Source organism: Lactuca sativa, chromosome 7 (assembly GCF_002870075.4).
Source record: "Lactuca sativa cultivar Salinas chromosome 7, Lsat_Salinas_v11, whole genome shotgun sequence".
Classification (NCBI taxonomy): domain Eukaryota; kingdom Viridiplantae; phylum Streptophyta; class Magnoliopsida; order Asterales; family Asteraceae; genus Lactuca; species Lactuca sativa.
Window position 1 is genome coordinate 153,627,559 of NC_056629.2, and position 13,810 is coordinate 153,641,368.

Sequence of the window (13,810 nt, forward strand, 5' to 3'; positions counted from 1 at the left end):
CTTGATTGGCTCCAAAGGTGTGCTATTGACGAACCAAGTACACTTTGGCTTAAGCCTGTGATGTCGTTCGGGCTTGAAAACTCCAAGGATGCACAGTTTGACATGCCGATCACATGAAAGGCATTCATCTTTCACTGCTTCAACTCAACTGTTGCCATCCCATCTTCAGACCCGAAGGTGGATCAGGATCTATTGGAATTCTATCCGAAGTTCGCTAAACCTCAGTACTTGACCTGGAGTTCGCAGAAAATCACAATTGTCAAGGTACTGAAGCCCTATACAGCAGAGAAGTTTGTTAACGTGAAATTGCAAGTGACTCGAGGATCTGAAGGCTCGGTTCACAACTTCACTCTTGTTGATCTACCGAATCTCAATCCCGACAACTAGATACTCCTAACCAACATATTACTGTCAAATCCTCAGGAGTATCAGCCGATCATTGACCATATCAAGTGAATGCTTGTCTGCTACATTCACGAAGTAGCAAAAATGGATCAAGAAATCGCCTCAGCAATTCACAAGCGAACAACGATCAAACCAATGGGAAGAGCTGGCGATGTTAACTTGATGGTCAAAGGGAAGATTGATTCGAAGTACCACACTGTGATGTTTATTAGAGGCGAAGGTCATAAATGCCTGTTCGCTCTCACTAATAAGTACCTGTTTTCAACCTCTTGCTTGGAGCACATTCTAGAGATTATCCAGAGGTGTAATTAGAACACAACATCCGACAAGAAGATGTTTACTGATATGCTGAGATGGTATATTCAATTTCGGCAGACACTTCTCGCTATCATCCCTCGGCTGTTCAAGGTGGTAAAGACTGTGAAGCCAACTCAGAAGAAATAATCTCTCGCCTCGTTTGACGCAAAGGGGGAGATTGTTGGGCTTATAGTGCTGCGTCATGGGCTCGGTCCATAGCCCAGTTTTGGTTGCCGGTTTGGTCCTGTCCAACCATGCATGTTTTTCTCTAGGGTTTACTATTTAAGTTGCATGCATGCAGTCTTTGTAATTGACGCTTTCATTATTTTTCTTACTAATTTTTGTAAACCGTAGCTCACCTCTACAGTGGAAGTTCTTCATCGAGCTCTGTTGAGGCGTGACTATATTTGAATCATAAGCATAACGTTGATTCCGTTCTTTGTTCATAATATTGTTGTGTTTGTTTTGTTTGATCTTCATCTTTTTACCTGTGAAAGATCTAATCGATATGAGATTTATTCTCATCACTATGTGTGCATGCAACCCTAAATGTGATCTACGTTTTCTCTAATTGAACATATAATATGAACAACAATTTAGAAACCCTAGAACACTAGTATATAATATAAAAAATATACAATTAGGGCTATTGAAACATACGTTGATTGTTATATAGCAACAACAATCCAAATAATTAGTGTTGTTGAGACTTTAAGAACAAACATCACAATTGTCACGCCTCTAGTGGCTCACACCCAACACTAGCAATTGAAGAATGATTGAGAAGGAGGAAGGAGGTTCCAAATTTCAGTTGGTACTCTTCAAAAACAAGTGGTTGAAAACTGTAGGTTTATGTCCCTATTTATAGTCTAGCTAAGAAACCCTAGATAAGCCTACGTCCGAGATTTTCTTAAACAGGGTAATTATCCACTTTCTTGATTATCCATTAGAGACTATTCTAGAAACCCTAAGGCACAAGAAAATCGTCCATGGCTTATGGAGGGTTCTAGATTGCCTATTTCTCAACTATTGAACAATTACACTTCAGTCTTTACACTTTTAATTAATTCTTTTAATCCCAAAATTAATTCAAAATAATTTCTGGTTAAATACTAATTAAATATAACTATTTCTAATTAATATATTATTCTGATAATATATTAACAAATCATTTATTTCAGTTTATTAATTAAATAATAAATCCACCTCTTCCTCCAAAATCACCATGTCTAGTTGCTAGTCTTGAGGGCAACCCTAAAGGACTATGCTACTATCAATTTAAGTACATATCAATTATAGTTATGGGATTAGACACCTAATCCAACAGAAATGTCATCAATTCTTGAAAATAATACTTGGGTTTTGACTGATTTGCCTCAAGGTTCTAAACTACTTGGTTGCAAACGTATTTTCAAATACAGGAAGATTCCTTCTTCGGGTCCGAGGGAGCTCACGCCAGCCATGGTTCGCTCCATTAAAGAGGCTGATAAGCCAACAAAGAGGGGAAAGAGAATCGAAACCCAGAAGGAGGGGAATTTCGCTAAACCAACCAAGGTTCAAACCCCCAAGAAGCAAAAATCAGACAAGGCTGCTCCTTCACAGCCTAAGCAGAAGCAACAGAAGAAGCCCGCTCGGAGACTCATACTCCAATCTTCAAGCGATTCAGACTCAGACTATGTTCCTACCAAACAAAAATGCTCCTCCTTCAGAATCTGACAGCGAAAGCTCTGACGATGAGGCTTTGGGTCGTGGAGATACCCCACCTCGCTCGCCTACCCCAGAGATACCAGTTCGCTCCCAACTTCCTTCACCTCCACCTGTTTCTGTACCAATATCCATCCATCCAGTTTTTCCCATCCCCACCTCCCTACCATCAACCTCTATTCTCATCCCTGATCCAATCTTCACAGGCACTACCACTACCACCACTACTACAGGGGCTCATTCCACAGCACCTACCCCACCTGTTACAACCGAACCACCAGTAACAACAAAACCTCCTACCACTACCACACCCTTATCACCTACCCCATCCACTGACACCACCCCAATTTTAGGCGGTGAGGACTTGGAATTTGATTCCACTTATTTCAGTCCTTACCGTGTATAAAGTGATGAAGACAAAGATGCACCTGTCACCAAGCGTCATCTCAAAACAGTCAACGACAAACTTGATCAACTGCTTTCCTCCTCTTCCTCTGGGGCTTATTCTGATGCTGCATTAAAGGCTTTGTTCTCCTCCGTAGTACAAGAACACAATGCCTCCCTCACTGCTGCAGCCAAGGCCATTGATGCCTCTACTTCCCAGTAACAACGGGCCTCCCTTGCTGTTGAGGCTTCCACAAAGGAGTGAAAATATACGACCGTAAAAGTCGATAAACTAATTTCTGAGGCTCACTTATTTTTAGATTCTTTGCAGGCGGCTGCTCAGAAGAACTCTCAAACTGTGAACGCTTCGGTTGATAACCGTCAGCGTTCTCTTCAAGCTGAACGGTCCAATCTTGAAACTGTACGACAAGCAATCGAAGTTGCCAATGCCACTCTACATGATAATGTCAATGACCGATTGACTCAACTGGAGGCAGAGCTGGCTGTGGAAAATCGTATCATGGATGAGCTCGACAAAAGAACCTCTCAGCTAAAGATGCAGAACCTCAAGCTTCACACTGCCACAGCTGAGCTCAATGATTTGAAATCTGAGAGGGAGGTTATATGAAGCTCTGTTGGCGATGTTCACTCCATCTTGCTTCACCTCCTTGAAGCCCATGATCCCATCATAACCATTTCCATCTGCAGGCATTTGGCTGAGAAACTCAGGCCTGCATTGGACATCCTTAGTCGTATTGAGGGTGTTCCGATGACTGGTGTCCAACCGCAACAAGGGGGAGAGAAGGTAGAGAAAACTCAACCTCCTCCTGAACCGAAACCAACTACTGCACCGAAGGTTAATGAAGCTTTGGTCAGTAATAGAGACAAGAAGAAGAAGAAAATTGGGGAGGATGACACTAATAATGAAGAAGATGTTTATGAAAAGGATCCTACTAAGCCTTTTCAGAAAACAAAATCTTTTGATAAAGAGCTTGAAGAAAAGGTTAAGAAACAAACGGCTAAGCTAGAGCAGAAGCAAAAGGAAATGGAGCTCCTGGAAAAGAAGAAGTCCGTTTTTCCTGAGTGGACTCTTGATTGGCTCCAAAGGTGTGCTATTGACGAACCAAGTACACTTTGGCTTAAGCCTGTGATGTCGTTCGGGCTTGAAAACTCCAAGGATGCACAGTTTGACATGCCGATCACATGAAAGGCATTCATCTTTCACTGCTTCAACTCAACTGTTGCCATCCCATCTTCAGACCCGAAGGTGGATCAGGATCTATTGGAATTCTATCCGAAGTTCGCTAAACCTCAGTACTTGACCTGGAGTTCGCAGAAAATCACAATTGTCAAGGTACTGAAGCCCTATACAGCAGAGAAGTTTGTTAACGTGAAATTGCAAGTGACTCGAGGATCTGAAGGCTCGGTTCACAACTTCACTCTTGTTGATCTACCGAATCTCAATCCCGACAACTAGATACTCCTAACCAACATATTACTGTCAAATCCTCAGGAGTATCAGCCGATCATTGACCATATCAAGTGAATGCTTTTCTGCTACATTCACGAAGTAGCAAAAATGGATCAAGAAATCGCCTCAGCAATTCACAAGCGAACAACGATCAAACCAATGGGAAGAGCTGGCGATGTTAACTTGATGGTCAAAGGGAAGATTGATTCGAAGTACCACACTGTGATGTTTATTAGAGGCGAAGGTCATAAATGCCTGTTCGCTCTCACTAATAAGTACCTGTTTTCAACCTCTTGCTTGGAGCACATTCTAGAGATTATCCAGAGGTGTAATTAGAACACAACATCCGACAAGAAGATGTTTACTGATATGCTGAGATGGTATATTCAATTTCGGCAGACACTTCTCGCTATCATCCCTCGGCTGTTCAAGGTGGTAAAGACTGTGAAGCCAACTCAGAAGAAATAATCTCTCGCCTCATTTGACGCAAAGGGGGAGATTGTTGGGCTTATAGTGTTGCGTCATGGGCTCGGTCCATAGCCCAGTTTTGGTTGCCGGTTTGGTCCTGTCCAACCATGCATGTTTTTCTCTAGGGTTTACTATTTAAGTTGCATGCATGCAGTCTTTGTAATTGACGCTTTCATTATTTTTCTTACTAATTTTTGTAAACCGTAGCTCACCTCTACAGTGGAAGTTCTTCATCGAGCTCTGTTGAGGCGTGACTATATTTGAATCATAAGCATAACGTTGATTCCGTTCTTTGTTCATAATATTGTTGTGTTTGTTTTGTTTGATCTTCATCTTTTTACATGTGAAAGATCTAATCGATATGAGATTTATTCTCATCACTATGTGTGCATGCAACCCTAAATGTGATCTACGTTTTCTCTAATTGAACATATAATATGAACAACAATTTAGAAACCCTAGAACACTAGTATATAATATAAAAAATATACAATTAGGGCTATTGAAACATACGTTGATTGTTATATAGCAACAACAATCCAAATAATTAGTGTTGTTGAGACTTTAAGAACAAACATCACAATTGTCACGCCTCTAGTGGCTCACACCCAACACTAGCAATTGAAGAATGATTGAGAAGGAGGAAGGAGGTTCCAAATTTCAGTTGGTACTCTTCAAAAACAAGTGGTTGAAAACTGTAGGTTTATGTCCCTATTTATAGTCTAGCTAAGAAACCCTAGATAAGCCTACGTCCGAGATTTTCTTAAACAGGGTAATTATCCACTTTCTTGATTATCCATTAGAGACTATTCTAGAAACCCTAAGGCACAAGAAAATCGTCCATGGCTTATGGAGGGTTCTAGATTGCCTATTTCTCAACTATTGAACAATTACACTTCAGTCTTTACACTTTTAATTAATTCTTTTAATCCCAAAATTAATTCAAAATAATTTCTGGCTAAATACTAATTAAATATAACTATTTCTAATTAATATATTATTCTGATAATATATTAACAAATCATTTATTTCAGTTTATTAATTAAATAATAAATCCACCTCTTCCTCCAAAATCACCATGTCTAGTTGCTAGTCTTGAGGGCAACCCTAAAGGACTATGCTACTATCAATTTAAGTACATATCAATTATAGTTATGGGATTAGACACCTAATCCAACAGAAATGTCATCAATTCTTGAAAATAATACTTAGGTTTTGACTGATTTGCCTCAAGGTTCTAAACTACTTGGTTGCAAACGTATTTTCAAAAAGAAAATGATGTTAATGGGATTATTGACGAGTTCAAATCCCAATTAGTCATTCAAGGTTTTAGACAAAAACCCGATGTTGACTATTTTGATATGTATGCTCCGGTTGGTTTATTTCTACTATTAGATTGTTGATTTCCTTGGCAAGTATCCACAATCTATTCATTCATCAAATGGATATGAAATAAGCCTTTTTGAATGGTGTACCTAACGAGGAATTTTAAATGAAACAACTTGAAGGTTTCATTATGCCCTATAAAGAGCATATGGTTTCTAAACTTGTCAAATCTTTGTATGAGCTGAAAGAAGCAGCTAAACAATGGAATCAAAAGTTTGATGGGGTTATTTCGTCGTCTGGTTTCAATATTAATCAATGTGAAAAATATGTTTATAGTAGATTTGATGATGATACTAGTGTTGGAGTGATCATTTGCTTATATGTAAATGACATGCTGATTTTTGGTACCGACCAAAATCAAGTGGATGAAACAAGAAATTGTTATCATCAAAGTTTTCCGTGAAGGATTTGCAAGAGGTTGATATAATTCTTGGAATAGGAATTTAAAGGATGAAGAAAGGCTTGGTACGACTTAAAGTCATTATATTGAGAAAATTCTCAAGCGGTTTAATTTTACCGATTGTTCTCCTGTAAGCACTCCTAAGGATCCAAGTGTGAAATTGATGGACAACACAAGAACTCCTATTTCCCAATTGGAATACTCTAAGCCCATTAGTAGTTTGATGTATGCAATGACAAGTACGAGGCCTGGTATTGCTTTTTTCTTATAGGAAAATTGAGAAGGTACACTAAAAATCCTAATGCTCAACATTGGCAAGCAATGAATAGAGTGTTTAAGTATCTCAAGGGAACCATGGATTATGTCTTAAGTTACTTGGGATATCCTTCGTTTTTGGAAGTACATTCAGATGCTAGTTGGATAACCAACTTGGAGGATCATTCCTTAACGATTGGTTGGATATTCTTGCTTGCGGGAGGTACCATTCCCTAGGTTTCCAAGAAGCAAACTTACATTACAAACTCAACAATGGAATATTAGTTTGTTGTGTTACATTCTGCTGGTAAACAGTGGCGAAGCCACATTAAGTCAATGGTGGGCCTTGGCCCACCCTAAAAAAACTATTTTCTTATATGTAGTATATACATTTATGTTATATAAAAGGAGTTGGGTTTAATGGCCCACCCCAATAACATATTAAAATTGAAAATAATAGATGCCACCACTTTTGATTTATATATACATATTTACCTTAATGATTCAAGAATTTATGACACTTTTTTATAAAAGTTCACTCACACCGGCTCACTGTTTCGTTTACATTTGTTAAGCATGATTCACCAATAGTTACAATCAAATTATTTTAGTAGTTTTTTTAATCCTAATTACTTCATTATTGTTAATTTTTTATCATAAATTTTATATTTTTCTTGTAGGTTTCTAATAAATTAGGTTATTACTTCTATGATTTATTTATAATTATTTGTATTATTATATTACATGGAACTTTGTTTTGTTTAAAAATATGAGTATGTTTATAATTGAAATTTTTGTGATTAGTGAATTTTGTTGACAAAGATATCGGTAAGCTTTTCCGTCTAGATTACATTTTAGATGATTTTAATGATATAAGAGAACATGTGTGCAACTTAAATGAGCAATTTATTTTAGAATGCATAAATTTTTACATTTTGTTATCATTTGAAATATTTTTCTATCAGTTCATATTTTATAAATTATTTGTCCTACCCTAAATCAAAATCCTAGCTACGCCACTGCTGGTAAAGAAGTTGAATGGATAAGGAACTTAGTCTATGAAATTCCATTGTGGTTCTGCAGTTGACCATTTTGAAGTTCAACTTCTTAATAATTCCTTTGATTAAATGTATGTGCAGATACATGGAAAGGAGTTACCTACATTATTATGAAATGTAGCTACAGTTAAAGGGGTTGTGTACTTGGCCTAGATGCAATCATGAAAGGATTAGGACACATGACTTAATAATAGTGTCAAGTTGTATTTTTCCAGAAATTTCAATAAACTAGTATGTATTTTACTTTCTAGTATTCAAATGGGTTGATGGGTTCAATTCTTAGAACACCCTGATTCTCGAGTATTTGTAGGAGTATGATATTAAGTGGAAATTTAATCGTTACGACGTTTTCATTATGTACTGGATTGTTTTTTTTATAATGTTATGTTGTTCAAGGGTTACAAAAAAAAGGGAGGATTGTTGGTGATTTTAGTCTCACCAGGACAATTTGCGTAATTGGAACTTACATATAAGCTAAGGGGATTCATAATTTGTACTATAATATATGTTTGAGTATCTGCGGAGTGCACGTATGTATAAGATTGAATTAGAAGCTAGTTTGATGACAAGTCGGGAGTCCAGGGGCAGTGCCCTTGGGTCTGGGGTTTTCCAAAGGGGCAGTGACCATACCGGGGTCCAAAGGGCAAAGCCCGTAACTGGGGTGATTGTGATAAAACTGACTAAGATCTTTAGTTTTGGAAACCATTGATTTCCTCATTAATTTCATATTCCCTTGACTTGTTCCCAAAGAAATCCATGACGTCCAACTCTAAGTCGAATCCTTAAATCTCGTTTTCTATATAAACGAATCTCCTCTTGAGGAGAAAAAGACCACCTTTTTAGCTCTCGTTTTTCTTAATACAAACTTAGAATCTTCTAGAAATTTAGCTTATGTTTTGTGTGCCTAGATTCATAAGTGTCCCCTTGGGATTATCATAGGTTGGATTTCTTATAACACAGACATATGATAGAAATATCACTTCGAAAAGTGTTTACAAGATCCAAGAGGTATCCAGATCTCAACCATAAACCCTACCCAATTTCTAACATTTTTCTTTTTTATATTTGTACTTTGCTCTAGCATCTTGCTAGCTTGTTTTTGTTATAATGCATTTACATTAAATAAAAATCCCCTAATGTAATAAATAAGTATATTTTTGCCACATGACATTCTCCAAAGCCTAGCAAATTGATTTTTCCCGCTCATATGATGAAACTGAATTCCCCAAATTGCCCTTGCATTCCATTTTCTCATCAATTTCGGTTTGACCAACTATTTGAATATTATCTCTTTCGCAAGCATGTATATACAAGTCCTCAATGTCTTCGTATATCTAAAAACCCTAAAAGAGCCACTATTAACCATATTATTGTGTCGATGCTTCTATGCTGCTATTTTATCACTGTTTTCTCTTTTAATAAGTGATGGTGGTGCCGGTTTAGGGTTGCGCCTCTGATTAAGTAATTATTGCTCTTCTTCTTCTAATTGTTGCATTTTTTTTGAGTTCTTCATCTCTATAAATCTAGCAGAAACCAATTCTTACCCGATCCAATCTCAAAAGGTAGTCGGTCCTATTCAATTTGATATGGTAGTTCTTCATCTCCTTCTCTGTCTCTTTCATTTGTGCCCCAACTACTTTGGCATAGTAGCTTTTTGGTTTTGGAGCTTTGCAAACTGCAACTACGAACCGGAAGCCAAAAATAGGTTGTTAATCAAATTTTAGATGCTGGTAAAATCTTTAATTTTTAGCCTCTCAAACTGCTTGGTTCTTTCCATTTCAAGCCAACTGATTGTAGGACATATTTGATTCTACTCATCGGTAAGTGAAATGCCTTTTTTTTATTCTTTTCTGTTGAATTTGTAGCCTCAATAACCTAATTTTTGCTTAATGTATTGTTAATTGTTTGAAATGTCAAGTTTAACGAGTTGTGTGTATTTTGCTTCATCGTTGATAGTATGAATATGTCTTTGTTATGACAAATTCTGATAGGTTTGACATGTTTCTGGTTCACTAATCCATCTGTAACTATTAATCAAGAAATTAGTTGAACTTAATTGATAAATTAGATCTTCGCGTCCGATTTAAGAAGCATTTGAAGGTGAATGGATTCTTCTAAAAACCTGTAAATCATATAATTATCTTATCTACCTATAACATTTTACCATATATGATGCAGTCAAATTTCAAGAAGCCAACAGAAAAAGAGGGCACAAACAGGAAGATGTTCAAATTCAAAGATGCAAAAATCAATATCGAGAAGCAACTTGAAGATTGGAGAAACAATCATGTGTGGGATTGTGACATCCCCATTTTCATGACCAGAAAATACCAATTTCATTTATGCTTTTTAAATAAAATCAGAGTAATTCTTTGATTAAAAGAGTTGCAGAATTTTTTCCCAAAACAAAATATGATAAGAATTTATCAAAACATTTCTTAAAGAAAATGTATTTTCATTAAATAACAAAACCTCGGGATGTCAGGTTCCGATACAAACTAAAAGCATAAACAGTACAATACAGACCTTACAACAGTTATTTACAGCTACTGGTCTATAATCAAAATCCCTCGTCAACGTCCAACTATGCTCTTGTTCCACTACCTGTAATACAAAAAAACTGAGTGGGTCAGGCTTGTGAGCCTGGTGAGCATATAGGGTTTTCAACCCACAATAAGTAAATCTATTATGTTTAAACATCAAACAACTAACCAAAATTTCTCATCCCCATTATCTTCTTTATTCTTAAAGATCTTAATAATCATTTGTCCTCCATTCATTCATTCCGAATGATTCTCCTAAGGTGATTACCCGTTCCCGTATTCCTCACTTCATGTCCCTAAAGTATCTATTTATAAGGGACCTAGACTAAGGATTTTTCAATGGGGCGACAACACTGCTTCGGGGTTTTCTTAGCAATTTATGTCAAATAGGCATGAAGTACATCGTCTCCAGGGTTTACACAACAGGAACTAATTCAATGGCTACCAATATTCATCTATACAATACTTACTCCATACTCTCAATGTATATCTATAAGACACTAAATCCATAGCTTCCAACCTACATCTATAAGACACTAAATCTATAGCTGCCAATATAATCCTTTAGGCACAGTTGCCAAGATATTTAGATTACAACTAGTGAACACTTAAATCAAAATACTTGGTAAACACTCCGTTTGAAAATACTTAATGAACACGTAGTTCAAACAATGTGATAATAATATATATCTAAATCCTGCAAGACCACTATTATTATTAACACATATATATATATCATATTTCTAAAACAATCTATCCCGTCCCGTCGATTCCCACAAACTGACCTTATACTATGATCTTATGAGATCTAGCCTAAGGAATCGATATGAACAACAAACTGACGAAGCTGCTTTGGAAATTCCCTGGCAGCAAACGAAGATCAATAAAGTCATCAAATGAGGGGAATGGAATAAATTTCACCATGAACCTTCGTTCGTAAAAGAAAGAACCACAAGACAATTAAGTCAGGGGTAGTTATCTTGATAACAATCCCTAGCAGTGGTCCGAATATCATGAGGTATTTTACCTCCAGACTCACCCTATCTAGCATCGAACTTTGCCTAGCAGTGGTCTGAATATCGTGAGGTATTTTACCCCCAAACTCACCCTATCCAGCATCGAACTTTGCCTAGCAGTGGTCTGAATATCATGAGGTATTTTTACCCCTAGACTCACCCTATCCGGTAATATAACACCAGACATACCTAGTAGTGGTCTATAACCGACACACTTTATTAGGCAGTCTACGGAGTTCCCTCAACTACTTTGTGAAAGGAAAAGTTGACATATGAAGCTTGTCCGATCACTTCATAAAAGAAACGATGACTCCAAATATCTTTCAAAATAAAAAGTAAGGGGAAATACTAATAGAGTACTCTCGTATGCTCCTGTAACCGACACACAATAGTGTCAAAAAGACTTTGTACATGATAATACTTCTGGCACATTATAGTACTCTGGTATGCATAGGACTCGTACTCGAGAACATAATAATACCCCGGCACAAGCAGCACCAAAGACACAGGGCTTTGAAAAGGACTCCGTACATAAAATGTACTTCTGTACGTAGGACGTACTCCACCGATCATCGATCTCACCACACACGTACTCTTAATAAAAGGCTACCCAATGTCCAAACTTAATTGAACTAAACATCCTTGTTTAAGTCTTAAGCCATCACTAGGAAAACCTACAATGCTTATAAATCAATTTTCGATACTATCTCCGTTTAGGCAACGCTAACTAGTGTATACTTAACACATAGTTTTAAGTAATAATATCATATATACACATCTTAACACATATTGAACCATAACTGGTCTGCACGTTGTATATCATCAAATATATATCTAACACATATCTCGGGCAATAACAAATATTTCACATACATATATATTTAATACTTTAATCAATACTTGTATTAAAATTATGTCCATGAAAGGAACTATCCACATGATACCTTATCGGATGAACACATAGTTCAAAAATACATAATCCGTACTCTCGGATCTAAAATTTACCTCTTTACCTAATCCATATTCCCAGATCCGGTATGTCTATATATATATATATATATATATATATATATATATATATATATATATATATATATACACACACACACACATATAACACGTATTTCATTAAATACTTCATATCTGTGTAATATGAAAGGGACTATACACTCACTTCATAAGACAAATTTCTGGATTCACGTTGCGAACCTCAAATGTTCACGTCATGAGTTTGGCCCAGCTCAGTTCATGGCATTCGTCATCAGTCCACTTGCTCTGGAAGGTGTCAATCACCTATTCACACTGTGAACACCCTGTTCACGTCGTGAACTCTAACAGTGGTGGAAGTTCGTGCCTCGAACTTCAGAAATACATATATCTCGCATACGAGCTCCGTTTTCGATTTTCTTTATATTCACGCGTAGGTGAGATTATGCTCTACAACTCTCGTTTAGACTCCGTCAGCTAATTTTGACTTAATTTTTATTATATTATTTTTAGTAAGCCGGGACAGGAAAACTTCGTTAGAAATTCATTACTCCTTCATCTGACGTCCGTTTTCGTCTATCTTTTTACCGCTGGACTACTATCGACGAGATCTTCGATTCTCATTTAGATTGTTTTGGCTAGAAATCACTCAATCTCCTATTCAAATTTGGGTTGCATACTGCTAAGCTGAAACTTAGAAAAATCATAACTTCCTCATACGAAGTCAGATTTAGACGTTATTTTTATGCACGCTCTCGGTTTAACGTATTCTACAACTTTCGTTAAGATTTCTAAGGCCAAATATCGCTCTATCGTAAATTCACTATTTACATCGCACCGTGTCGCGCCTGTTCTGTCGCGAAATTTCAACAAGTCATAACTTCTTCGTTATAACTCGGATTTCAGTATTCTTTATATATCCGAAATCCTTATCACGACCACTACAACTTCCTTCATAGATATCGGTTTATCTAATATTTATTTCGACGCTAATTTTTATCCTTACTCATAATAATTAAGTTTAAAGCACATAATTCGTTCTTATTTCTTCAAAACGGGTTCCAATGGTTGACTTAGACTATTATATTATCATTAATGCTTAGCTCCGAAACACAGGCGTTACAGGGATGATCATCAACCTCCTGGTATTGAGGTAAGAGTTAATTAATTAATTATTCGATTTTTCTTATTTTTTTCTTTCACTGAAATTGTGATTATTAATGTATGCAGGTAAAGAGATATTGACATAATACTTTATTCAAGTAACAACGCACCGCTAAATATCTGGTTTTGATACTTGAAACAAATGTGAACTCATGGAGCATTAAAAGAAGAAGAAACACAATAATAAACATGGAAAAGCAAATGAGAGGCCGCCTACCAGTGTTGGGGAACATAATTCTAAAAATGAAAATCATGACATAGTGAATAATCAT

General features: G+C 36.6%; 1 protein-coding gene across 1 annotated transcript; it reads left to right on the forward strand.

The window, feature by feature from the left end:
• Nucleotides 1-489: 489 nt before the first annotated feature.
• On the forward strand, nucleotides 490-3,997 carry LOC128127355 (uncharacterized). The gene is made up of 4 exons (XM_052765825.1): nucleotides 490-625; nucleotides 2,124-2,806; nucleotides 3,122-3,409; nucleotides 3,647-3,997. Exons 1-4 carry the CDS (start codon nucleotides 490-492, stop codon nucleotides 3,995-3,997), a joined length of 1,458 nt encoding a protein of 485 aa, XP_052621785.1.
• The last annotated feature ends 9,813 nt before the right edge of the window (nucleotides 3,998-13,810 follow it).